A 26,680-nucleotide genomic window follows, 5' to 3' on the forward strand; every position below is an offset into this window, starting at 1 on the left:
AACAAATAAAAATGTATCTGGAATAACTAGGTCGGAGAACAGAGATGCAGGAATGGGATGCTTCAGGAAAGCGCTGACCCTCAGCCTAGGAAGGGTGGCAGCAGTTGTGTGAAGTTCTCCGTCTGAGCAGCCGCCTGGGAGACCGTGGCTCTGAGCTGGCCTAGAAGGAAGACACAGGCTTGGATAGGTGGGGAGAGTTTTAGGGGCAGACAGAGCTCTGAGGGGAGGGGGAGATGCGGTACCGGGGCCCGCGCAAGCCGAGGAGGGTGCCCTGTGTGTACATCATGTGGTCCATGCCTAAGCCCTGATATGGTCTTTGGAGGTTGGGCCAAGTACACGGGAGGCAGCCGCTGTTGTGTCTATGCCTGTGCCCATGAGATAGTCACGGGCCTGCATACAGTGAGCACACAGTAAGTTGGAATTTCCAGACGTGGCCTGGGTGGTCATAAACATTTTACTTGAGTTTTTTGGTTTTTGTTTTTTGGGGTTTTTTTTTTGCCACTGTTTTAAAACTGATAGTTTCAACATAAACTCAGTTTTCAGCTTCCAGTGAAAAGTCAGACTGCCTGTCATCTTGGGTGTACTTTCCCATGGCCCCTATAGCCTGGGGCTAAGTAGCAACTGCTCTGTAGATGGAGCGTGTGCCCTCCTGGTGTTCCCCAGCCCCACCCCGCCCCCCTTCCGCTTCACTGTTCTCAGAATTTCCCTGGTCTCTGCCCCGTGCTAGTGGAGGGGGTGCAGTTAGAGCTGCTGCTGTGAGTGGACATGAGACCTCCTAACATGGTGGGTCTAGCACGAAGGGGCTGTTATGGGCTTGGGTGCCTTATACCTACGACGGGCTTCTTGTTAGAGGCAGGTCACTCCTTTGAAGACCCATGGAATCAGGGCTGAGGAGGGGGTCAGAGAAAGCTTGGAGAGAGGAGGAATGCTCTGATAGGGCCCTGCAAGGCTTTGCTTGGAAGTCTGGGGAAGGGGTCCCGATGCTGCTATGGGGCCATGAACTTCAGGTCGGTGTGTGTCCATTTCTCTGACTCCCTAAGGGGTCTTCCGGATTTGGCTGTGCCTCAGCTCCCCACAGGGAAGACCCCTTCAAGGTCTTTTTCTCCAAATAGGAGCCCCTGCACCATTTCTTTCTCCCAGCTTTCTCTCCGGACTCCCCCATGTGGGGAGCCATGGGGAAGAGGGCAATAGGAATGCACTTACCCTCAGATCTGTCTGCAGTCACATCTGTGGCTTCCTCTGCTCCTTCATTTCCCACCATTTGCTGTGAGTGGAGATTATGCCCCCACCCTTGGTCCAGGCCCCAAAGCTAGCCTTGGCCTCCATTGAGGCAGGCAGGCTCTTGTCACCACCTGTGCCATCCTCATTTGATTTCCCCGTGCTGCCTGAGGCACACCAAAGTCCACACCCAAACACCAGTCCTCTGCTTTGCGCACCCTGGGTACCTGCTCCCACTATACCCACAGTGTAGTTGCTTTCTCCTGTAGAGCTACTGCCCCAATCACGGGCCCAGTCCTTACCTCCCTGGACTCCCAGTCCTTACCTCCCCAGCCAACCAGGAGTGGGCTGCCATCTGGCCCTTTGCCCCTAGATTGGCTGGCTCAGGGGTGCCCGTTGGTGTAGCAGGTGCTAAGCCAGGCATGGAGAAGCCCAGCCAGAGGCCCACCCTAGGGCATGAGGTGGAACAATCTTCAGCATTACCCCCTCATCCCCACCCCAGCCTGGAAAAAGAAAATTCCTTGGCATCTACCCCAGTTTCCATCTGCTGCCCTGTTGCTTGGGAGGCTGAGCCCGAGCCTGGCACCTGGTAACCTGGGCCCTGTCTGCGTCTTTCCGAGGATCATCTGGATCCAGATCCCAGCTACACACAGCAGGCAGCAGCAACAGGGTGCAGTGCACTGAGAGTGGAACATGATGATGTAGAAGATAGAGGTGTGGGCCCCAGGGAGATGACCTGAGCTTCTATCCCAGCCCTTCTCTATCTAGCTGTGTGACCTTGGGTACATCACATTCCCTCTCAGTACCTTGGTTTCTGTTTGTTTGTTTGTTTGTTTGTTTGTTTGTTTGCAAAGGGAGCCAAACAATAGCACCTACTTAGAAGACTGAAGATGGACTGAGTTAAAGTGGGGCTGTGAAACATGCGTAGCACATAGTAACCTCAGCGCCAGCCACTGGTTGTTGCAGTCAGAAAACCCAGGTCCACCTTGGCTCTACCAGCTGACCTTGGGCAAATCCCTCCCCCTCCCTGTGCCTCAGTGTCCTCTAATATGTCCTGGAGACGAGCCTGGGCAAGGGCATGCTGCTGGGTTCAGGGCCACGGGCTTGGGTGCGGCCTGGGGAGGGGCTCTTTGCTCACAGCCTCCTTCTTTTTTGGGGCACTGTACTCTGGGCATCAGGAAGCTGTTGGCCCCACCCAGGAGGCCAGGAACCTAGTCCTGCCCGGTCTCTAGAGGCATCCTGGTTTCACCTTTTGGCCTGTTCGGGTATCTTGGGGCCCTTAGGGAAGAAGGAAGGGGATAGCTGGAAACAAAGTATGGAATGGTGCAGCAAAACTTCCTGGTAAGAAAACTCTTCTGGCCATGGCACAGGGCAAAAGGCTGGAGCCGGGGCTGAGGCCTGGGCAGCCTATATCCGTCTTCGATGGTATCTGAAGCGTGTAAATCAAGTCCAGCTAGGCGTGTGGGTCCTAGAGGCCCATGTGTACCTCTGCTACGTCCTCCTCACCCTGCCTCCTCTCAGTGCAGCCTGCCCGGGGAGAGGTATCCAGTAAGTCCTGGGTAAGTGGGATTCCCATCCCTGGTTCCCTCAGGCACAGCAGAGGTGGAGAGTCTGGGCGCTCTCTGGCCCGAGGAGAGGAGACCCCCTCATAGAGGGCAGCCACGTGGCTCTAAGAGGATGAGCTGATGGCAGAACTGCCTGGACTGTCCACCCAACTGCAGAGGGACTGGGTCTGGATCCTGCCGGGCATCATCACTCAGTCATCAGGTTGCCTGCTTGGCTGAGCCCTATATGCTTTGGGGGCGGAGACTCCCTAAAGCTGGTCTGACCCTGCCTCCAGGACAAGGAGTCCTGGGAATGCAGGAGGCTCCCCTCTCTCTACTTGGGAAAGGGGACTTCTTAATTACATCCCCCTCCACTCACATGGAAATGAGTTTGGATTTTCTGAGCATACACCAGCTGGCTGGGGGGAGGCAGCCCAGAAGGCTGCTGGTTGGGAAAGGGAGGAGAAGGGAGAGGGGAGGGAGTCAGGCCAAGATGAAAATTCCACGTTCTCACGGCAGAGCAATGATGGGGTGCTGAGTGCTCCCCACAGATCATCTACTCCTCTGCCTGTTTTCCCCCAGGGGAAAGCATCTTGCTCCTCCATATAGTCTCCGAGGGAACCGTGTACACTCAAGCTAGCCTGTCCTCTGAGAACCAAGCTTTCAGGGGCCAAACCACTTAGCTGGCCATTAGTGCAGTTACCTGGTCCATGCCCTAGGAGAGATGCTTCCCGACTTCTAGGCCAACCCTTTCATGGGGTATGGGGGAGTGGATTTCAGGCCCAGAGAGGGTACAGGGCCTGCCACCGATCAGAGAAGTCCACGTCTGTCTTGTCCCTGGCGGTCCGGGTTCTCCCCTTGGAGTTGCCCGGGAGAGGGTGGCGAAGGTTCCCTAGCTGCGGGCACTGCGCCCCCCTTGGGCAGCAGGGAGGCGAGAAAGGCTGCGGGGTGGGGAAGCGGGGAGGGAGGGTGGGGTCAGGAATTTGACTCCGCCTCCTTGCACTGGGAGCAGCCTGCGGTCGGGCGCTGGCTCAGTCTCGGCTGCTCGCCGCTGTCGCTCCCGGGCTGCGGGATGACACCGCCTCCGCCCGGATGCGCCTCCCTCGGCGCCCCGCGCGCCCGCGTTCCCGGCCGGCTGGCTCGGTCTTGGCTCCTGCTGCAGCTGCTGCTGCTGCTCTGGACTGCCGCCGCCACCCAAGGCCACCAGAGGAGCGGACCCCGCATCTCCGCTGTCTGGAAAGGTAGGTGGCGCCGCGCGGCCGGTGGGGAAAGGGAACGGACGCCGCGCGGGGCGGGTGCAGAGTGTGCGGCACCGGAGGGAGTGCGTGCGCTGCGCTGCGGGTCCCGGGCTGTCCCCGCGGGGAGCGTGTGGGTCTGGGTGAGTGTGTGAGTGTGCGCGCTGGCACGCTGGAGCGGCTGTAACGCTGCGGCGAGCGAGCGGCGGGGGCCGGAGCCCCGGCTAAGTCGCTCCAAGTCCGCCCCCAGTCGGGAACCGCAGCGCCGGGGCGCAGGGGAGGAAGAGGGCCCCTCTCTCGGCCGAGAGGCATTCTCGGTCCTCCAGCGCTAGGACCTCTGTACAGGACCTTTTCTTCGGCCGGGACCTCCACCCAGGTCTCCTCTTCTTGAGCTGCGGGCTCCGCTGTCGCACGCAGCGCAGGCTGGGCCGGCAAGGGGGGCGCGGACCCCTTGCCGCCGCCGCTGCGCTCCGGCTGCGGGAACAAAGACCCCGCTGCCTGCCCCCGCCCCCGCCCCGGCCCCGAGCGCGGGCCGGGTAAAGGGGTGGACACCCAGTGGCGAGCCGGGACAAGGTGCGGTGCGGAGGCTTGGGGCACCCGGGCGCTGCCTCTGCAATGCCAGGACCGGCCGCTCCCCCCTTGTCTGCACGTGGCAGTTGTCATCAGGAATCGGCGCCAGCTTGGGGGGCAGTGCCCGTTGGGTGGGGCACGGACGTTGGGACCCCCAGGTGGCGGATCTGGGGAGGGAGTGCAGCTTTTAGGCCTCGATAGATATGTGAACCGGGGGACCAGAGTCTCCCCCAGGGGCGCCTCACTTTAGACCCCTGTACAATGGGTCAGAAAGCCGGCTTAGGTGGGGTTTGAGTCTTTCTGCTGCCAGGAACTGAGCTCCCCTCCCCTGCATTGCACACAAATGCTTCCCCGCCCCTAGACCGACAGAGCTCTGTCCTCCAAATTTGGCGGCACTGCAGACTCCCTGTGGTGGTGGTGGACTCGTAGTGGGGGCTGGGGGACTGGGGGACTGGTCTGGTCTGGCCCTGCTGGGGGCCCTTTGATGCCTGAGGCGGTTTGCAGGAATTGCCAGAGCCTGAGCATTATCTGGGGCAGGTATTCTTAGCAGAGAGAGGAAAAAATCCCACACACAAAACAAGTAGCCTGATCTGCAGCTGCAGCGGGGGGAATGTGACTTGCCCAAGGTCACTCCGCAGTGTGTGAGCTCACAGTGCAAACTGGGGGCTCTGATCTGGCACAGGACCAGTGCTATTTCTGAGTTAGGGAGGAGAGAAGGATTTAGGCAATTTTTTGGCCATAAAGGAGGGACTCTGCTCCCAGGCAGAGGTATTTCTGGTAGGAGTAGAGCAGGAAGCTGGACCTCTGGTCGCCTATTCATGGTGGACACCTGCCCACCCCTCAGTCATACGAGCTCCAGCCCGGGCTTTCTCTGCATTGCCAGCATCCCTGCCTTGACTCCGTCCCCTTGGCTGTCCTGGACAGCACAGCATTTGGGCACTCTGAAAAGGGCAAATGGCCATATCTGAGTGTTCTGGAATCTCCCCCCTGCACCCAACCCCTTGCATTTGGCTCTGCTTGTTCCTAGCCCCAAGTCTTCCTAAGACCCCTCCCCCTATACTTAATGCGCAGCCACATCTTAGCACTTAATGTGAACCTCCACATCTTGGGCACTTAGTCCCCACCCTGGGGCTATTTAAAGCTGCTTTCAGTCCTCTTACCCACTTTCAAAGCTCCCAGCCCAGCTCCACCTCTCCCCTGCGCGCAGTTCACAACTGTACCACAGAGGCCCGCATTGGCCGTGCCCTCTGCTTCATAATGCACTATTGATCCCTACTGGGATCTGCCACCCCCTCACCTATCTTGTCCAAAGGCAGTCTTTGCTCATCTGCACCAGTGCCAGGCGCCCCACTGGCCAGACGGACCCTGCCATCCGCCTATCCCCCAGGCCCACCAGCTGGTGATGGTATGCCTGGCTGACAGCTGTCTCCTATTTCCTGTGGGGTGACACATGGCAGTCGGACAGGAATGGGTTTGGGCAGGGCAAACAGGGGAGTAGGCTGAGAAGAGGGCCCTCCAGCCTTTGCTGTAGGCCAGGTCCCTGTCTTGCAGGGGTTGGGGTGCTGTGGGAATTGACTTCCATGAATGACTAGATCAAAGATAATGGTAGTTCTGGAGCCAGTTTTTTTTTTTTTTTTTTTTTTTTTTTTTTATGAAGCATAGACTAGAGTTTTAGTTTTAAGCCAGGATAGGTGCAAGGACTGGAGTGGGTACGGAGGGTTCTTCTCTGTCATTTATTTTTTGTTGCTTGGTCTCCTAAGCCTCAGGGAAAGATTAGATCAGGGAGTTCTGAGAGATTCCCAGCCTGCACTTATTGGGAAGGCTGATGCCTCTTCAGCCTGATGAAGGCCTGGCCAGGAGAGAGAGGACTGTGTCAGCACTGACCTGCTGGGTTCCCTTGAACTCTGCATCTGTCTCTGACCCTCAGAGCTTGCCAGATCAGGAAGGGCTCTGGAGATTGTCCTCTGAGGGCATCACTGACACATGAACTGGTCACAGATGCCAGGTGTGAGCCTTACCTCCCTGCAAGCAGGGGCTAGAGGAGATTGTGTTGGCATGCTTATGTAAGCTGTGCACCCCTCTCCTGTTCCATCCCTGCTTGGAGGAGATGGAGAAGCCCAGGAAGGTCCTGACCCCCAAGATCAGAGGTGAGCCAGCATGAAACGAGAGAAACAGTGCCCAGTCTCCAGTCTCCACCTGCCCAGCTGGTTCTGGGCTCTCCCTTGTCCAATTAAACAACAGGATGTTATTGTTGACTTGGTGGCTGCTGGGGGAGCCATTATGGGGCGACTCCCCAGGGTAGGGGGTTGTTGTCACCTCCTCCAGGAGATGAGGTCACGGCTGGGGCTCCCCAAGCATCAGCATTTCCAGTGGAAATCCTTGCCCCCTTGGGGACTTAGATGTGCTCATCACCTTCAAGGTGAACTCCCTCTGCAGAACCAGGGAAGGGGGGCAATTCCCAGGAGGAGAGGGGGGTTTCCTAAGCTGGGAGAGCTGGGAGAGATGCACGGTGATGTCACCGGGAGCATCCTGCCAAGCTGTGTGGCCCCTCTGTCCTGGATAGTGAAGATTCTGAGAGTAGGCTGGGGTGGGGTGGATGCTGGCACGGGCTTAAGACTATACGGCTTGGAGAAAAGAGATGGGAGGTCTGGAGCCTGGCTCTGGTCCTAGCTCTGACCTGGTTTTTTGTGTGACCTTGGGCACGTACTTGCCTTTTTCTGAGCCTCAGTTTCCTCAAATGTCCAAAGTGGGCAGAAGGAGGGAGGAGCTTATATTTATCAGAGCGCGAATTCTCTGGGATGGGCAGAGGCTGTGGTGGCCAGTTCAAACCTTAGCGGTGAGGAGAAATTGAAACCTGGGAAGTCAGGGGAAATCCTTGAGTTCTGTGTTCTTTCCTATCTTTTTCTCTTGTGAGCTGAAGGCTGTGAATCAGCTGGAGGAAGTGGCTCATTGGTTTGTGGTCTCCAGGGTGGACATAGTAATTTAGCATATTTGACATTTGCTGGGGCCAACCTTGTATTGGTCCCAGGGCAGGGCTTGGGGACCCAGGGATGAGAAAGTAGACAAGTTTGTAGATTTCTCAGGGTAGATGGGGAGGCAGACAGGCAGGTCAGCCTTCACTTACAATAAAATGTGGCAGGGCCTGTAACAAAGGGCAACTATGGGGGTTGAGGAGGTACCTAACCCAGTCTGCCCAATCAAGGAGGGCTTCCCGGGAGAGGTGATAAGTTGGGATGCCAGGAGGAGTAGAAGCCAGCGTCGGAGGGGAGGGACAGGAGGAAGTACCTGGTGTGACATAATTTCATAACTTGCAACTAGGACCAGGGAGAGGAGAGGAGCTGAGTGGGTGTCTCCAGGAGGGAGACGTTGAGTTAGCCAGGGCTTGGGGGCTCCAGGAAGGTTTCTTGCAGGAGGGGACATCTAAAGTGAGCCATTTGACCTTACACAGCCAGCAGGAAGAGGGATCTGGCAGGGAAGGCCTCCTGAGTGTCCTAGCTCCCTGATGGGAAGCCAGGGCTGGGTCCAGGGAGACCAGAGCTTTCTGCCTAACTCCTGACTGCCCAGGTTCTACAGATGAGGCAGCCTGTTCCTCACCAGAGACTCTCCCTGTGGGGAAGATCTAGGCCCTGTTGCTGAGGGCAGCATGCCCTTCCTCTGACCAGCTTTCCCTTCCAGGAGAAGGTCACCTTAGCAGGGGTAGGTCATTGGGCATAGGGGACGTGGCAGGTGTGGGGCAGAATTCTGGGCACCCAGGAGAAGCAGGGAGAACTGGGTACCCTTCTTTGTGGGGGGTCGGGTCAGGGCCCCTAATGTGCAGGTGGTAAGCTGAGGCTTCAGCCAGGGGAAGGGGTCCAGCAGCCCGCAGAGGGCAGTGGTGGGAGTGGGTGGCCCTACAGTTGACAGCTGAGGCCCTAGCTGACGTCCTGTCTTCCACACCCAGCCCCGTGTCCCTTATGTCAGCCACTATAGGCGTCTGGCTATGTCACAAGAGACTGACCATACTTCCTCTGCTCTGTTGGCAGCTCGGGGGCCGGAAAGCTTCCCCTTCTCTTAATTTCCTTTTTTGGACACGTCTGTCTGTCCCGTGAGGCCCCTCCATCCCTTCACGTTAATGCGCTGAACAGTTCACCTCGAATACACAGTGACAGAGCTACTGCTTTCCCCAGTGCTGCGTGGTGGCCGGGCCCCATGCCTACCTTGTCTCCCACACATCTTTCCTCACCGCTCCCCAGCGCCCATGTTTTCCTGCCTCAGGGCCACTGCCCTGCTTGTCATCCGCCCCAGCACCCCATTCTCTTCCTTTCTGCCATTTCTGTCTCACTTCCTCCAAGGAAACTTCTTGAATGACTCCAACCCACACAGCCTGATGGGCAGAGCTTAGGACATCAGAAGACAAATGTCAGAGATCCACACGTTCCCTGACATGTTCCACAGATGGGGAAACTGAGGCCAGAGATGACAGAGACTGGCCCAAGGTCACCCAATGACATAGGCAGAGCTGGGACCAGGACTGTATCTTCTGCCCAAGCCTGCTCTTGGCCTCAGCTATTGGCCTCCCTTCACTTGTCTGTCTGTCTACATGCTCTTTCCCCAGGCTTGGGGCTCACTGAGCACTTTCCTCCTCGGTCAGCTCGGCTGAGCCCAGACTCTTCCGGCCCCAGTGCTTTCTGCTCCCAGGAGCCCCACTGGCCATGACCATCTTCCCTTCAGGACTTTAGACTGGGCCAGCTTGATGTGCCTCCTCTGGTCTTTTCCTCAGGGCAGCTGGGCCTCAGGTCTTGAGGGCAGGTTGATCTGTGTCATGGGCTAATCTGGGTTTAACTGTCACGGCAGCCTGGGATTAGGCTGATCCTACCCTGCCTCCTGCACCCCTTGCTTCTAGTCAAGGGCTCGGGCTCTGTGCTAACACCCTCAGGGGCAGCCCTCACTGTGGAGGCAGCCAGCACCTGCCCCCGTGCCTAGGTCTGTGCAGCTTCTCTAGGGGAGAGAGCAGGAGAAGGCCCAAGGGTTTGCCCTTGGGGAGCACACAGGTGCCTGGAGAGGTGGGCCTGCTGCCTGGTTAGGGAGGGCACCTGGGAGATCTGGAACCTGTAGGTGTAGCCACGGACTGTGACAGGAGATGAGAGCAGGACAGGTCAGTGTGGGGTGAGAGGAAGAGCCAGACTGAGAGCGAAGGGCAGGTGTATGTGGTGGGGGCAAGGTGGGGCGCAGAGAACCACTCATGTTGTTTATCTGCTGGGCCCAGGGCTCTGAGCCAGCCTGGTGAGGAAGGAAGGTCACTGTGATAAACTAAGCACGCTGTCAGTGGCTCAGGAGCCTCATCCAAGATGTTAGTTCCTCCGACGTGGCCTACTGCCCCAGTCTGCCCCTCCCTACTATCTAAACTGTCCCTACTTGCCCAGCCCTGGCCTTGGCTTGGCCCAGGGCCCACAGAGCGAGAGGAAGCCTGGACTTCACCTTCAGGACCCCACAGTCCAGGTGAAATCCCACCAGACAGGTGATCTGAGAGAAGATGGTGTGTGCCAGATGGTATATAGCACAAGGTCAGAGGGAGGACAGAGCAGTGAGGGCTGGAGCAGTAGGGAACACTTCCTAAAGCCAGGGAGGTTGAGACCAGGTGTTCAAGGACAGGAAAGACCATGTGCACAGACAGAAGGGGAAAGGGCAATCAAGGTAAAGGAGAGCACAAGCAAAGGTGCGGAGGAGGGAAAGAGCCTTGGCAGAGATGAGCAGACATGGGCCTTGACTGCCAGGTAGAGGGGGAGGGCCCTGCTGGGTAGGCAGTTGAGAGTCATGGTGGGTTTTTGAGCTGAGGGGTCAGGGGTGGAGGCGAATGTTTTTGGTTGGTGCTGGTTGGGTAGGAACCTGGCTGGACAGATAATAAAGAAGGGTTCATGGGCATATCCTGCCCTTCACTGTGGTCTGCCTCAGGCTCGATAGTGCTTTCTATTTTGGGTAGAGATCTCAAGAGATTTATCTTCCTAATTAGTCATGCTGGTCAGCACTCAGTGCTGTGCTGGACCCCCAGATCCCTACCCACCCCACCCCGCACCCCTAATCCCTGGTGCCTCGGGTCTGCACACCCACGCTCTTACACTCTCTTTGGGGCATCGCGGTCAGGCCTTCATGGGTCAAGAGGCCTCTGACCAGGCTCCACCCTCTCTGCCCCCCAGTCTTCTCTTTTGTGTGGGAGGCACTGGCCTGGAAGCTTCCAAGGGCCCTTCTATGGAGCGCAGTGCTTTAAGCACAGATTCCAGAATCAAGCTGCCTGAGAGTCAACCTCCATCACTTAACAGCTGTGTGATCCTGGGCGGGTTACTCAAGTTCTGTGTCTCGCTGAGCTCATTATGAAATGGGGGTAGTAAGAGATCCCACCTTCTAAGAGTTCAGTGATGACCAAGTGAGTTAATTTATCTACAAATCACTTAAGAATAGTGCCTGGCACATAATAAATGCAGTGGAACAGTTTGGTGGTAGGAAAATCACTGTTGCCATCACTGTCATTCTCCTCCTTTGACATTCTGATTTCTGATGAAATGCAGCCCTGGCAGCCGGCCCCTGCCAGCTCTCCCTTACTGGCTCTGCTGGGTGCCTGCCCTTGCTCTTTGCCCACTCCCACCCTCCCGACTGGCCCAGGCTAAGAGTGAGCTGGGGAACCTTCTGTTTCTCAAGCCTTCCCATCGTGTCTGCCTCCCTCTGCTAGGGTGATGTAGCCATCTCTGCCCTCTCCCCCACCTCTGCCCTGGCTCTGGGCCCAAGGGCAGGCCCTATGCCTCTGCCCATCCTCTCCTTTGAAGGATAGTTGACCTTGGCCTTACTCTGGGGCTTTTGGAACCTGCTGGGCTGAAGAGCAGGCGGAAGGTGGACAGGACATGATGTTCATCCTGGGTTTCCTGCCTTCCCTGGCCTTGGAACCTCCTCCCTGCTCCACGTAGGCTTTGGTGTCAGACTGGCACCCCCACAGCTTGCTGTCCACACTGCCCTTTCCCCTGAAGCCTTGGCCCCAGCTGGTCTCCCCACCAGCCAAGCCTCTGGCCCTTCAAGCACAGTGGCGTGGTGCAGAGAGCGCATGGCCCTTGCCGGCTTGGAGGGGCCTTAGTTTTCCTGTCTATAAAATGGTACAGGGGCACCTGGGTGGCTCAGTGGGTTGAGCGTCTGACTCTTGATTTTGTCAGCTCAGGTCATGATATCGAGCCCCTCATCAGGCTCCATGCTCAACATGGAGCCTGCTTGGGATTCTGCACCCCCCCCTACCCCTCTGCTCCTCTCCTCCACTCTCTCTCTCAAATAAAAAAGTAACTAAAAAATGGGGGTGCATACACTTGACTTGCCTTCGTTGCAGGGTGGTTGGGGAATTTGGCAGGCTAGTTGATGGAGGCAGAAGGTGAGGTTGGCTTCTTCTGCTACCCCCACCTCCATCCAAAAGCTGTCGCTGACCTTTCCAGGACTCATAATCCCACCTTCCCCAAAAGGACCTGTGAACTCAACCCTGACTGTTTTGTGATTTGTCCTGAGAACCATGAGTGGGTCATAAAACCTAGATGGTAGCAGGTACCAACCTCTTCAATTCACAGAGAAGGAAACTGAACTCAGGAACGCCCTGGTCACAAACAACCAGCCACCTGGCTTCCAAAGGGAGCACAGGCTTCTTGGAGCCAGGACTGAGCCCACACGTGAGATATGTTCCCCTCCCCGCCACAGCTGACCTTGGTGGGTGGGAGGATGTGCCCCTTCAGCCCAGCACATAGCTCACTGTTCCTATGGCTGATGAAGACAGGCAGACCTGTCACTCCGCCATGAGCTACGTACCACCTCAAGGGCCTGCCAGGCAGCTGTCTGGAACATTGCTCTGTCCTGTGTTACCAGATCTCCAAGAGCAACCATCACTGCTCCTTGGCATGGGCTGGGGCCACCCTGGAAACTGGGCTTGTGGATGGGAATGGCTTCTCCTGCCCTCATTCCTGGCCATATCTGGAGAAACAGAGATGAAACACTTGTTCATTTGCACTCATCCCAGTGGAAGAGTTTCCCTCCGCTGATCTGACGCAGTGCTGAGTTTCCCCATTAGTCACTCCTTAGGGTTTGAGGCCTGGATTACTAAAGGCTCCCTAGAGATCAGGGCTCACCTGGAAAGTGGGCGAGTGGGTGATTCCCTTCAGTTATCAGGTTAGCAAGTTTTCACCTGGTAGTCAGGGAGGGAAGGATGGGGAGCAGGAAATGACCCAGGGAAGTAGGAAGAAGCAATATACAGTGCTTTGTAAATCAAGAGGCTCTCAGGGAGGTCCGGGCTGTGGTCCTGGAGGGCTGGAGCTGGTGATGGGCACCGGAAGCCCTGGGCTGTAGCCTGGCCCTACCTCTGCCCTCCTTGCCATGTGTCTGGCCTCTGTGCCCTCTCAGCCCAGTGATTGTTCAGATCCTCTCTCTTCTACCTTGACCTGTGGGGTATGCGTTGCAAAGGGTGGAGAGGCTGCATGCTAATTCTTGGACTGCATGTGGGGAGGAGGACTCCCTCCTCTTTCTCAGCCACGTGTGTGTGGTATGCGAGGGTGTGAGGTGGGCCTGACAAGGCAGGGTGGGGTGCCGTCGTGGGAGGATGTGGCTGGGTCCCCAGTCAGAGGTTGGCCTGGCTCCTGCTCCGTGCCCCGGCCCCCCAGGCTGCCTGACTCAGGCATTCCCTGCTGCGTGCCCACATTCCTGCCATTCTCAGAGCCTGCCTCAATGCCCACTTTCAAAGGGCTCCCTGAGGTTAGCATTCAAGGCCCTTTGGGTCAGTGGGTCAGGTTGGAAGGCTGTCCCTGCCTTGTTGCTCCCTTCATGGACAGCAAGATCCCATACATTCCAGCCCCAATTCTACCGTCCCCTTGGGCTGCCCCTGTCTTTCATAGGCAATGAGGATATGGGGACAGTGGGGACCAGATGGTGACAACACAGAGAGTGAAGGAGAGGAGGAGCAGTACCTCTCCAGGCCAGCCTGCTTTAGGAAAACTCAGCGCGTGTGAACCCCGGACTTGCCCCAGCCCATGGGCCACCGGGACTGTGGTAGGAGGGTGGTGGCTCCAAGAGCAGTCAGGTCTGATTCTTGCCAACAGCATCTTGTCTCCCACCCCCAGCTATCTTCTTGACCCTCCTTTCTGGCTGGGGCTGGGCCTTGCAGCTCCTGCCACTGTGAGGAGGGAGGGGACTCAGGGGGCTTTCTGGGTCCAGAAGGAGCAAGGATGGGGTGGGTGCCTGGCCCACCTTTGGGGCCATGCCCTCCCCATGTGCCCCTAGCCCCCTCCCCTGCCTGAACCCCTGGTTATTCTGGGAGCTTTTAGCTACCACTTAGTCAGCCACTAATGCGTCAGGCCGGGGAGTGAGGGGGGAGACACGGTGCCAGACGGTGCTCCTTTTAGACATGCAGGATGGGAAGCAGAGGGGGCTGGTCAGGCAGGGAGAGAAAGGAGGTGGGGGATGCTGGAGGAGGGGAGGTTTCCCCAGCTTGGCCCTGCAACCCTAGCCCTGCTCCAAGGGAGGAGAAGGCAGCAGTGGAGACTGATGGGCAGTATCCTTGGGCTTCCGTACCTCCCCTCCACATCACGTTCTGGACCTTTTGGTCTATGTACCCACCATTCAGTCAGCCTCCCCACCTTTGCTCAGCTGGTTCCCTTGTCTGGAATTCTCTTCCTGCCTGTTCCTGACCCACGTAGCTTTGATCTGCCTCCCCCAGCCCTATGGATTCACCGGGAAGCAAAAAGATGCATTTAAGGATGTGACACTTGCTCACTTGGCTGGGTCTTTTTAGGGGCAACCTCTGGGCTTGCTCAGCCCCTGCATGGGCGGAGCCTTGAATGCCGCCCCCTCCTTGACCCAGCTCTCTGTGATGGTGCCATCGGGCCATGGGTCCTGGCTGTGAAGGCTTAGTGCTGCCTTCACTTCCAGGCAGCCCTCCTGCCCCTGAGCCCCCAGCCCCCGCTCCTGTGACCTGAACAAAGCTTCCTTTCATGTATTCATCGAGCTGCTGCCGCTCAGACACTTCCCGGGCACAATCAGGCCCTTTGAGGGCCTCAGGCAGTGCGGGAGCCAGGCTGGGGCAGGGGTGGAGAATGGGCCAAGGCCTCGAGCTGGTGCCGTCCTCCCCATACACATCGCCAGGCGCAGACTGGGGAGGGGTAGGAGCCAGGGGGTCAAGGGAGGCAATGCTGCCAGCCCCTGTTTGTTCTTCTGCAAAATGGGGCGAGTAGTCCCTTGCTTCCCCCCCAACCCCGGCTGCTGCAGCCAGGATTTAAAGGGAATGGGGCGCAGGCTTGCAGATCTGTGCAGGACTGCCCTGGGCCTGGTGCTGCACCCAGCTGCGGGCAGCCCTCACCCTCCCTCCCATTGTGTCCTCAAAAGTACTTCGTGAGCAGTCCTGAGTTCTGTCCCAGAACAGTTTTGCATGAGATCTGGGGAGGCTTGCTTTGGTGTGGCCATCTCGCTTCTGTGGCTGGATTTTGGTGTAGGGCCGGATCTCCCCCTCAGGCCTTGCTCTCCAGGGCTGGGCCATGCATCTCCCATCAGGCTTGACTCCCCAGGGCAGGGCTTTCTTTCCCCCATCAGACTAAATTCCCCACGGCAGGACCGTGACCCCCAGACAAGAGCTGTCCCTCAGGGGCCACTCGGGTGCCTCTTTCCCAACCACTAGAGCTGTGTGTGATTGGCCTTGCAGTCCCCTCCTCTGAGGCCAGTGTGGCTTGAGGGGTAGGATTCCAGGGGCTTGGGCTCTCAGGGCCCAGCCTGTCTCCAGACCCAGACAAGCAGCCTTCCCTGGCCATAGCTGGCTAGGGAAGTGGGGGCGGGGGGGGGGGCGGTGGCTGCAGACTGTCTGGATCTCTGGCTGGCTGCCGGTAAAAGGGGAGCCAGAGAGCTGACCCCAGCACTTTAATTTTACCCCAACTGAAAAGGCGGGGGAGCCCAGGGGGCTGAGACCTGCCAGCCATGAGCCTTGGCCAGCACCACGTCCCCACGACCCGGTGCAGAGCCAGGGTCTCAGCCCTGCCCTGCACAGCTGGGGCTGAAGGGGTGAGCCCAGGGTACGATGAGGCCTGATGTGCTGAGCTGCTCTGGCTGTGTGTGGGGTGCCCCAGGAGAGCCAGGGGAACCTGAGAGCTGTGAGCTCAGCACTTCTCTGTGGCCCACGGTGTTGCATCTCTCTGAATGTCCCCCCCACCCCCCCACCCCCCACCCCAGCCAATACTGTCTGGATAAGGCAGCTTGTCTTCCCTCCTAGTGTGACCTTGGACTAGTGTGCCCCCCAGGGGCCGAGTTTCCACCTCTGTGCTGTGAGCCAGGCCACAGCTGAGGTGAAGACGGAGAATATCCCACTTCCAGGGATGATTTGACGGAGCAGGGAGGTAGCTTAGGGAAAGGGAACGAAGGTACGGGTCACGGGGTGCACCCCCGTTGAAGGCAGAATCGGTAGGAATGGCTGGATGGCAGCAAGAGGGCTCGGGGGTGGGGGCAGACTCAGGGAAATGGCTGTCCTCTCCTGTGGGGCTGTGGTGCGTCCTGCTTCAGGGTCTTGGGTAAGCTGGCTGCTCCTGAAATTGCTGCAGCTGAATAAACAGTGGTCAGGCCGCGCTCTGGGGTGAGGCCTAGAGCTGGTCAGAGGTGGGGAGATGCTAGCTGTGGCTGATTGCTGGGGTCACAGCCACAGGCTGTCCCATCCCTGTAATTTAGCCCTGCAACCAGGACAACCTCAGCAATGTCACCGGAGATGAGACGTCTCCTCCCTGGAGGCAGTGGCTACAGACGGTTTCTTTTTTGGGCAAAATTGTCCCGGTCAGCCCTTCTGCTTACTGTGCCCTGTGAAGGGCTCCCTGTCCCGGAGTTGCTGGGGAGAGAGGGCTGATCTCTCCCCACCGGGGTGAGCTGGCGGCCCTGTGAAACCAGACCAGAGCAGGCCAGGCCACAGAGCCCAGTTGGGGGCAGCAGCGTGGGCTCTAGTTCAGCGCCTGCTACCGACCGTGTGACCTTGGGCTGCCTCTTTCTGGACTTCCATTTTCCCATCTGTAAACATGGGAAGGAGTGGACGTTCAGATTCCTTTCTAGCTCTGATCTAAGTTGACCGGCTCACTAAGGGGCTGGGTGGGCGGGAAGGGGTTGCAGAGGGCTTCCCAAAGGAGGGGTTCGGGCTCTGACCAAAGTGATCCCTGGGAACCTTGACTCTAAGTGGGCTGCTTAGAGGCCCAGCTACCTGCAGGGGAAGGAGGTGGCTGCTTGCTCTGTCCTGGCGGCAGAGACGGGGAGCCCTGGTTCCTCCTGCCAGAGCCCAGCTTCCCAGGAAGAGCCGACTGTGTGTGCGTGTGCCTGTGTATGTGCGTGGTGAGTGTGGGGGGGTGTTTTTTCTCCCCAGGGGTCCCTAAATCCTGCCCTCATCCTGAGGTTACACATACTGTAGGACAGGGGCCTTGGCTTTGAGGTGAGGACAGCTGGTTGCTGGACCCCAGCAGGGGATCCCTCACTTCTCCCACTCGTGGCTCTGAGTCCTGGTACTGCCCCAGCCCAGACCCAAACACTAGCTGCCACGCAGGTGCTGATACGCCTGGCAGGGTGGGGAGGGTTGGGGTTCTTCCTGTCCAGGGCCCAGCCTCAACGTTTCTGCCAATTGCCTCCTCCTCAGGCCGCGCAGGGCAGGACTGGGTGGACTTTGGCCTGGCTGAGCCTCACACGGTGCTTTTCCACGAGCCCGGCAGCTCCTCCGTGTGGGTGGGTGGACGTGGCAAGGTCTATTTCTTCGACTTCCCCGAGGGCAAGAATGCCTCCATGCGCACGGTGAGCCTAGACCCCTCTGCCTGGACCCCTCTGCTGGCTCCAGGGACAGAGCTGAGCCCCTTCCTCCTTCCCTCCCCGCCCCATTTCTCTCATCTCCCCTCTGTCCTTGGTGAGGGGCCTCAGGGAATCCGGGGGAGTTAGCATCTCTTCCTGAACAGGTCTCCCCCCCATTATGTTCCATATATGGTCCCTGCGAGAGGCTCCCTAAAGGTAGTCCAGATTGGTGTGGGTGTTGGGGCAGTGCGGACAAAAGCCTGGAGCTAACCTCCCAGGCCAAGTGAGTAGTGCTGATGGGGGAGACCCAGTCAGGAAGCTGGGCTCCAGAACCCTATGGCCCCTATCTTCTGAGATCTCTGGGCTGGCCTGTGAGCTCTGGGCTTTGGCTCTGGGTATCAGGGCAAATAGCCTGTGTGATCTTGGGTAAATCACTCACCCTAGTTGCTCATCTATAAAATGAGCTCGTCCTGAAGATGCATAGAAAGCACACACAGGCATGTTGCCTTGGCAGAATGGCCTAATGCTTTCCCCTCCCCTCCAGGTGAACATTGGCTCCACGAAGGGGTCCTGCCTGGACAAGCGGGTGAGTGAGGGAGAAGAGTACAGAGGGGAGGCTGACCCGCTTGGAAAAGGGACAGGAGTCCCTGAGAGTCTGGGGAAGGAGGCATGGCCCTGCCTCAGGAGCCACAGTCTGGGAGGAGAGAGGTAGCCCTGCCCCAGGATTCCCAGTTCTGAAGGGAGACATGCTTCTTCACCAAGGCCCCTGTGTCCTTGCTGTTCTTGGGGCATTGGAGTCAGTGGCACCTCCTCTGCTCAGATCTGAAGCCTCCTGCCCCAAGACTGAGGGTCCTAGTGCTGGGCCTGCCGGGCCTCCAGCCAACATCTCTCTTTCCCTTTTGCCCTGGCAGGACTGTGAGAACTACATCACGCTCTTGGAGAGGAAGGGTGAGGGGCTTCTCATCTGTGGCACCAATGCCCGGCGCCCCAGCTGTTGGAGCCTGGTGAGAAGGCCCCTCCCCGTGCATCTGGTCAGCTCACCCTCGTCTGGGTGGGCTTCTGCCCCCACCACGTTGGGAAGGAGCTGGGGGGGGACTCTGAGGCTGGCCTCACTTTGTATCAAATCCCTGGGAGGATGGGGATCGTGCCTGGGAAGCTGGTGCCCACAGGAAGCGGTGGCCATGGCATCATGTGCTGTCTGACCCTCCTTCGTCTTCCCCAGGTGAACGGCACCGTGGAGTCGCTTGGCGAAAAGAGAGGCTATGCCCCCTTCAGCCCAGATGAGAACTCGCTGGTTCTGTTTGATGGTAGGGCAGCTGCCTTGGGCTGGGGGAGGGTGGTCAGCTCTGTGTCCTGTGGCCCAGGTTCGGAGGAGGGACTTCTAGGAGCTGTCTGCCCTTACCCATGCCCCTCCCACCATGCCCAGGGGACGAAGTGTACTCCACAATCCGGAAGCAGGAGTTCAACGGGAAGATCCCTCGGTTCCGCCGCATCCAGGGCGAGATTGAGCTGTATACCAGTGATACCGTTATGCAGAGTGAGTCGGGCTGTGGCTGGGCTGTGGGGGCTGAAGGGGTGTGAATGCCCAGGGCAGTGGATGGAGAGCCCTCAGTTTCCATAGGAGGGCTCCCCAAGGGCTGCTGGGCCACAGCCCGCTCAAGAAACGGGGGGCAGGTACCCAGAGCTGAGGAGGTTGTCTTTTTTTTTTTTAAATTTTTTTTTTCAACGTTTATTTATTTTTGGGACAGAGAGAGACAGAGCATGAACGGGGGAGGGGCAGAGAGAGAGGGAGACACAGAATCGGAAACAGGCTCCAGGCTCTGAGCCATCAGCCCAGAGCCTGACGCGGGGCTCGAACTCACGGACCGCGAGATCGTGACCTGGCTGAAGTCGGACGCTTAACCGACTGCGCCACCCAGGCGCCCCTGAGGAGGTTGTCTTTAAGGGACCAACAGAGACAATGGTGTGGAGGCAGGGTGGGCCCAACACATTGGGAGCAAAACAGAGGAAGCTGCAGACCCAGCGTGGGGTCCCCAAGAGCCATAGTGTATCCCTCTGCTGAGCTCATGTCGGGGCCACACCTCCTCCTTCTCATTAGGGCTCTGCCAATTAGGCAGAAGTGACATAGGGGCCCCCAGGGACCTCCCCCCAGTCCCTAGGCATGAAGTCATTGCTCCTGGGCCGATGACATCTTTGTGGAAGAGGGCAAAACAAGTGTGGGGTGGGGGTGCAGAGTCTCAGGCCCCTTGGGCTGTTGAACCTGATGTTCTGAGTTTTAGTCTAGGTCTGATTTGCTCTGGGTTTGTTTGTAGAGACTAGGTGTGTGTGTGTGTGTGTGTGTGTGCGCGCACAGAGTCAGGATGGGTCCTCCGAGCAGGCTCCCAGCCTCACATCCATTCATCTGTGTCTCTGGCAGACCCCCAGTTCATCAAGGCTACCATTGTGCACCAAGACCAGGCCTATGATGACAAGATCTACTACTTCTTCCGAGAGGACAATCCCGACAAGAACCCCGAGGCTCCTCTCAATGTGTCCCGTGTGGCCCAGCTCTGCAGGGTGAGTGTGTGGCCTAGTGGGCAAGAGTGTGTGTCTGAGCCTGAACAGGAGCAAGGGAATACATGCCTGGGTCAGGTGTGCACACGTGTTTCCATAAAGGAGTGCGTGAAATGTGCGAGTGAGTCTGGGAGTGGGATTGTGGGAGCAAATTTGTGTGCACGAGAAGGTCCATGCATCTGTACGTGGGCAAAGAGTGGGTCTCATGCATGTGTGGTGGTGTGCAAATGTCTGTATTCATGCCGGATGTGTTTGAGTGTGTTCGTGAGTATGAACGTGTGTTTACACGTGTTTGTTTCACCTGTGTGAAGGTGCCAATCTGTTCTATGGGGACCTGGCACCCTTACCGTGCAGGTCCCCATTGCTGGCCCTGTGCCCTGGATCGGCTGGAGCCTGGCCCAAGGACCTGGCCTGAGAGGAGAGGCAGCTGTGCCTTGTCCCCTGGCAGGTCCTGGCCCCTTTCAGAGCTCTCTTTCCTCCTCTGAAGCCTGGGCACTGGCATTCCTGGTGGCAGGTGCCTCGGGTGTGTGCAGCAGCGTGGGCAGGTGCTGAGGGCCTCCCCTTCCTCACCCTTTCAGGGGGACCAGGGCGGCGAGAGTTCACTGTCAGTCTCCAAGTGGAACACCTTCCTGAAAGCCATGCTGGTGTGCAGCGATGTCGCCACCAACAAGAACTTCAACAGGCTGCAGGACGTCTTTCTGCTCCCTGACCCTAATGGCCAGTGGAGGGACACGAGAGTCTATGGTGTTTTCTCCAACCCTTGGTGAGTGACCTTCATGCTGGGGCTGGGGCTGGAGCTGGCGTTGGTTAAGAGGCTTGGGCTCTGCTGAGGAGAAGGCTGGCGTGGCACGAGTGGGGACTCCAGGTTCAAGGGACAGGGCCGTTGCTGGGCATGGGGTGGGGGATAGCCAGTGCTCAGGGAGGTGCGTGCACTGGTGTGTTTGTGAGTCTGTATACGACAGGTGTGCGCGCACATGCCATGTGGATGCTCGTGACTGCGCCTGTGCCTGTGTGTCCACCAGCTATGTGCTCAGAGTGGGTGCTGGGCGCTGGGAAGAGGCTGCTGAGGCCTCTTAGGTGCTGGGTGCTATCACACCTGCTCAGGCATTGCCTGCGCCTGATAATTCACACCTCTTAATCACTCTCATTGATTGAAAACAAGGCAGGCAAAGGTGTTAGGCGGATGTGAGGAGAGTTGGGGGACAGGGTGGGGAGGCCAAAACCTTGCTCTGTTGCCCCTGGGCAGGTAGACCCAGCCAGGCTGGGAAGGGGACAGGCCTGTGTTGGGCATCAGTGTGCTGCAGCTGTGTCCAGCGAGGTTGGCGAATCACCCAACAGGAGTGCGTGTGTTGGGATTTCTCCTGCCCTGGGGTTAGCCTCTGAACTCAGTGATTCTGTGACAGAACACAGGTTGGGCGATTAGATTGTGACAGAGAGAAATTTGGTTAAACTTCCCTCTCTCCCTTCCCCCTTCCTCTCTCGTTTCCTCCTTCCTTCTCCGGTGTTTCATAACTCTCAGGCCCGGGCTTGCTGGGCTGGCCTGGGTGAATGAGGGTGGGTGGGTCCTGGGCCCTCCAGTGAGGCGGTCTCTGTGTCCCCCCAGGAACTACTCAGCTGTCTGTGTGTACTCCCTTGGTGACATTGACAAGGTCTTTCGTACTTCCTCACTCAAGGGCTACCATTCGAGCCTTCCCAACCCTCGGCCTGGCAAGGTAAGCTGTGACGCCCACCGTGGCCCAGGCCCCAGCCCCGCCCCCCAGCCACTTGACTAACCTGGACCTGTTCTCCTTGCCCAGTGTCTCCCAGACCGGCAGCCCATACCCACGGAGACCTTCCAGGTGGCTGACAGTCACCCTGAGGTGGCACAGAGAGTAGAGCCCATGGGGCCTTTGAAGACGCCACTGTTCCACTCAAAGTACCACTACCAGAAAGTGGTTGTCCACCGCATGCAGGCCAGCCGTGGGGAGACCTTCCACGTGCTTTACCTAACCACAGGTGAGGGGCTCCCCCAGGACCTTCTGGCCTGCTTTGTAAAAACGGATATGAAATGTATAGGGAATGATATCACTGGCATCTGGTTGGAACTTTATACTTGGAAGGAAGAATTGAGTGACCAAGAGCTGTCAGGTGTCAGTGTGTGTGGCTGTGGAAGGGAGGTGAGGGCAGAGGGAAGAGGAGAGGGTATCCTAGGATGGGAGGAGAACAAGCGTGGGGATTTAGAGGCCGAAATGTAGCAAGACCGAGCAAAGCTGGGCGTAGCTTTGGTCCAGATGTCTGACCCGGGGAAGGGGGTAGGAAGAGAAATGGAAAGTCAGGAGGAAGGACCTGGTCACTGGGATCCTGTGGGCCTCTGCTAGGCAGAAGGAGGAAATCAAACTCTCTCCTTGTCTTGGGGACCATGCAGGTGAGAGGAAACATTTGATGTGGGATGCCAAGAATTTAGTGAGCCGTGAGGAGGGGCTTCCAGACAGCGGAGCCTTTGCAGAGGACCACAGAGGGGGCTTCCCCGGGGGGCAGTTTTCTGCCGAGCCAGCTCTGAGCTGAGTTTTTGGTAGCTTCTTGCTCCCAGGCTGTGGGCAAAGGGGGCTGCTGGGAGAAAGCATGGAGATCAGTGTTGGTGGGGCCACAGGCTTTCCTTGAGACTGAGTGGTGGTGCTGTGAGAAAGGGCAGTGTCTCCCCCAGGAGCCTAGCAGTCAGGGCCTCAGGCACCCACCCTCAGTTATTCACATCTCCCCCTCAATGTGGCTTCCTGCTATTGTTTCACTCTGTGGCCTTCTCAGGGCCATGGTGGCCTTATTGGTTGTTTGACTCCTAGAGGCCTCCAGGAAAGGAATTCCCCAAGGGGTCCGGCTTCTGGGTCCTGAGACCCCACTTCTTTACTCCTCCATTCATCCTGGCTACACCCATGGGCCCCTGTCCTTGCTCTGCTCGGCAGCGGCTGGCCTAGCTGCTGTGGTCAGCCAGGCGATGGCAGGGCATTGGGGTGTCGGAGAGGAAGGGTCACACAACACAGGCATGGGAGCAGGAGCCAGGACCAGGAAAGCCAGGTTGGCTGTGGGCTCCCTTCCTGCAGACCTGGGAGGTGAGTGCATGTGAGTGATGAGGTCTTGGTGTGAGGGCCATTGGAGAGATGCCATGTTGGATCCTGCAGCAGGAAGGATTAGGGCCAGATGAGATATAGAACTTTCTGAGCCCTCTGCAGAGAGCAGGAGGCTCACCCATTTGGGAGAAGCTGTGGGAAGCAGTTATGGGGCTGCAGCAGGCAGTGTGTGCAAAGGCAGTGGCAAGGCTGGGGGCTTGTCAGGACAGAGGAGCGTCTGGCCCCATCTCAGAGCCTGCAGAGGGGGGCCATAGACACATAAAGGAGAATCCTAGGCAAGCAATCATCCCATCATCTGACTGCTTTTTTGGGGCAAGTGATGCCCTGGGAAATTGGGAGGGAGGAATGGGGGAGGTAGGCTATTCTAGAAACTGGGACAGCGGGTGAGGTGGGAACGGGAGGGCCCGGGGGTCAGGATGCCCATTAGTCCCTGACAGGTATGAATGGAGAGAGCGTGGCCTCAGAGGCAGGCAGCCTGGCCCTTTTTAGATCTAAGATTTTATAAAAATTAAAAAGAAAATCCCCTAAGATTAAATACAATGTGGAGTCCTGGATTGGATCCTGGAACGGACAAAGGACATTAGTGGAAAAACCCAAGAAATCCAAATAAAGTCTGTAGTTGAGGTAATAGTAATGTCTCAGTGTCGATTGCTCCATTGTGACAAATGTACCACAATTACATAAGACGGTAACGTTAGGGGAAACTGGGTGAAGGGTATTCGGGAAGTCTGTACTATTTTTGCAGCTTTTCTGTAAAGCTAAAATTACTCCGAAATGAAAAGTTTATTTAAAGAAAACATCCCCAAAGAGTCCAGGAAACAGGGGAATCATAGAAGGAGCTGAGGGGTGGGGTTCTGATGCCTCTGGGTTCCGGTCATCACCTGTGTGACCTTGAGCAAGTTGCTCAGCCTTTCTGAGCCTCATTTCCTCCTTCTTGAACTGGGAGGATAATACCCACCTCTTAAGGGTGTGGAGGATTCAACAACCGAAATGCTAATGCGCATGGGCTCCCACCCACAGGATTTAGGCACTCGGGGCTGTGCCTATAGGACAGTCGGCTCTGTGCCCCTGTGGACTGGTAGAGCCTTGGGCCTCCTGGGATGGCCTCTGTGGCCCAGATTTGGAAGCTTTCAGAGCTGCCCTCAGGCTCCCAGTCACCCTCTCCCCGCTTCACCCCACCCCAGTCCTGTGACCCTCGCCTGAGCCATGACTTCCCAGCCCTCCTCCACCGACTATCCCATTGGTTGGCGCAGCCAAGAGGGAGGCTGCCTGGCTCTGGGGATCTCCTGCCCACCGACCCGCTGACCCTCTGCCCCTCGCCCACAGACAGGGGCACCATCCACAAGGTGGTGGAGTCAGAGGAGCGGGAACGCAGCCTTGCCTTCAACATCATGGAGATCCAGCCCTTTCACCACCCGGCCGCCATCCAGGCCATGTCGCTGGACGCTGAGCGGGTGAGCCTCCCCACCCCACTGTATCCTATGGAGCTACCCAGCGATGGCCAGCTGAGGACAGAGCTCCTTTGCATGAGATTTGCATGTCCTTTTAAGAGCCTGTGGGCCCCAGGGCTCAGAGCCTGGAGGGTAGCCTGGGGACTTAGAACTCTCTTGGGGCTGGGGGCCCTGGCCTGACCCGAGTTGTGTTCTTCTTCTAGCGGAAGCTGTATGTGAGCTCCCAGTGGGAGGTGAGCCAGGTGCCCCTGGACCTGTGTGAGGTCTACGGCGGGGGCTGTCATGGCTGCCTCATGGCCCGAGACCCCTACTGCGGCTGGGACCAGGGCCGCTGTGTCTCCATCTACAGCTCCCAAGGGTACGTTGGCCAGGATCCCTTGTTCCTGGGAGGAGGTGGACATAGGAGTGGGGGTGGCGTCAGTGGGCTGCAAGAGGCTTCGGTGCTGGGCCACAACCTCCTCTGAGTGGGGGGAGGGGTGGGGGGTGGGGAACGAGGACAGGGATGGGGGGCCAGACCCGAGACCTCCTGTCCACTCAGCTTTCTCTTCCCCTTCCAACTCCAGGCCGGTGCTGCAGTCCATTAATCCAGCTGAGCCACACAAAGAATGCCCCAACCCAAAGCCAGGTACCTGATCTGGCCCTGCTGGGCCCCAATCTGCTGAGGGTGGCACAGCCCTGTCTGAGAGAGACATGGCCTGGCCCTGGGGGCCCCAGGCAGATGGGGCAGGACAGTCCTGCAGAGGGGGCCCTGTCGTATGGGAGGGTGGTTGTTGAGAGGGGGATGGTGAGGGAGGCAGGGGAGAGTGGGGAGGAGATTGGCACTGTGTTCATTTAGAAGCCTTGGCCCTGGAGGCCCAGCCAGCAGAGGAGGATACAGTCTGCCCTGGGAGCCCTCGGCCTCTCCTCACGGCTGCCTCCCCCGTCCCTCTCCAGACAGGGCCCCACTGCAGAAGGTTTCCCTGGCTCGGAACTCTCGTTACTACCTGAGCTGCCCCATGGAGTCCCGTCATGCCACCTACTCATGGCGCCACGAGGAGAACGTGGAGCAGAGCTGCGAGCCAGGCCATCAGAGCCCCAACTGCATCCTGTTCATCGAGAACCTCACAGCCCGCCAGTATGGCCACTACCACTGCGAGGCCCAGGAGGGCTCCTACCTCCGTGAGGCTCAGCACTGGGAGCTGCTGCCCGATGACGGCGCCATGGCCGAGCACCTGCTGGGTCGGGCCCGGGCCCTGGCCGCCTCCCTCTGGCTGGGCGTCCTGCCCACGCTCACTCTCGGCCTGCTGGTCCACTAAGGTCCCCTGGGGCTGGGCATGGCACAGGCTCCTGCAGCCTCAGGGGCACTAGAAAAGTTTCCCGTCCAGAGCCGGCTGGGCCCGGCGAGCTCCTTGCCCGATGCTTCTTCCAGGGGGACTGCATAACCTGATGAAGGACACCAGGCCTGGAGATGGCCAGCCGCAGGCGGCTGCCGGGCCCGAGCAGGCACGGGTGGCGGGGGCCACAGAGTGAAGGCGCTGACTGTGAAGCTGGGGCATTGGTGACCTAAGATTTTACCTTCTGGAGATTACTTTTCAAAAACTCCTCCTCAAACTTGACTAAATGCAGTGATGTTCCCAGCCCAAGAGTCCATGGGCCAGAATGGGATTTGGAAAGGGAAGCTGGGCCCCAGGCTCTGGACCTTGGGGCTGAGGCCCGAGTCCATCGGACTCTCTATACGCAAACTGCCCCCTCCTCCTCCCTCCTGCCATGGCTGGGGGTAGCTGCTGTTCTTGTAGGCCCAGGGCTGCCTTCTACGGCTCCCTCACCAGCCCTGGGTCCCACTAGGCAGCCGTCTTGCATGTTTATTGAAGGATGTTTGCTTTCCGGACAGAAGGACGGAAAAAGCTCTATTTTTATGTTAGGCTTATTTCATGTATAGCTAATTCTGACTGCATCTGTATGAAAATACCAAAACTACATGCTGGGGGTGGGGTGGGACAGGGAGGGACTGGGGAAGGAATGGGCTGGGGTGGGGGGGTCCCAGTCTGAGGCTCCGGGGATGGGATAAGAGTCTAGGGACAGGCATGGGTTCGAGGAGAGTGGCATGAGCTGGCTCTGCCCTGGGATCCCAGTCTGAGGGGGGCATGGTCCCAGTCCCCAGTGTGGGGCGGTTATGGGAGGGGGTCGGGTGAGGGAGACAGGGGAAAATGAAGGAGAAACTGAGCCCTAGGTTCACCACATTCATA

The 26,680-nt window shown here is 58.1% G+C and overlaps 1 protein-coding gene across 1 annotated transcript; it reads left to right on the forward strand.

The window, feature by feature from the left end:
• Positions 1-3,797: 3,797 nt before the first annotated feature.
• SEMA7A (semaphorin 7A (John Milton Hagen blood group)) lies at positions 3,798-26,400 on the forward strand. Its single transcript, XM_030317711.1, has 14 exons — positions 3,798-4,003; positions 17,205-17,356; positions 17,895-17,936; positions 18,262-18,354; positions 18,573-18,657; positions 18,777-18,887; positions 19,767-19,906; positions 20,482-20,666; positions 21,507-21,615; positions 21,700-21,898; positions 24,331-24,458; positions 24,659-24,813; positions 25,019-25,080; positions 25,389-26,400. The coding sequence occupies exons 1-14, from the start codon at positions 3,835-3,837 to the stop codon at positions 25,748-25,750; spliced, it is 1,992 nt and encodes a 663-aa protein (XP_030173571.1). The 5' UTR covers positions 3,798-3,834; the 3' UTR covers positions 25,751-26,400.
• Positions 26,401-26,680: the final 280 nt, after the last annotated feature.

The sequence above is a fragment of the Lynx canadensis genome, chromosome B3, assembly GCF_007474595.2.
Source record: "Lynx canadensis isolate LIC74 chromosome B3, mLynCan4.pri.v2, whole genome shotgun sequence".
Classification (NCBI taxonomy): domain Eukaryota; kingdom Metazoa; phylum Chordata; class Mammalia; order Carnivora; family Felidae; genus Lynx; species Lynx canadensis.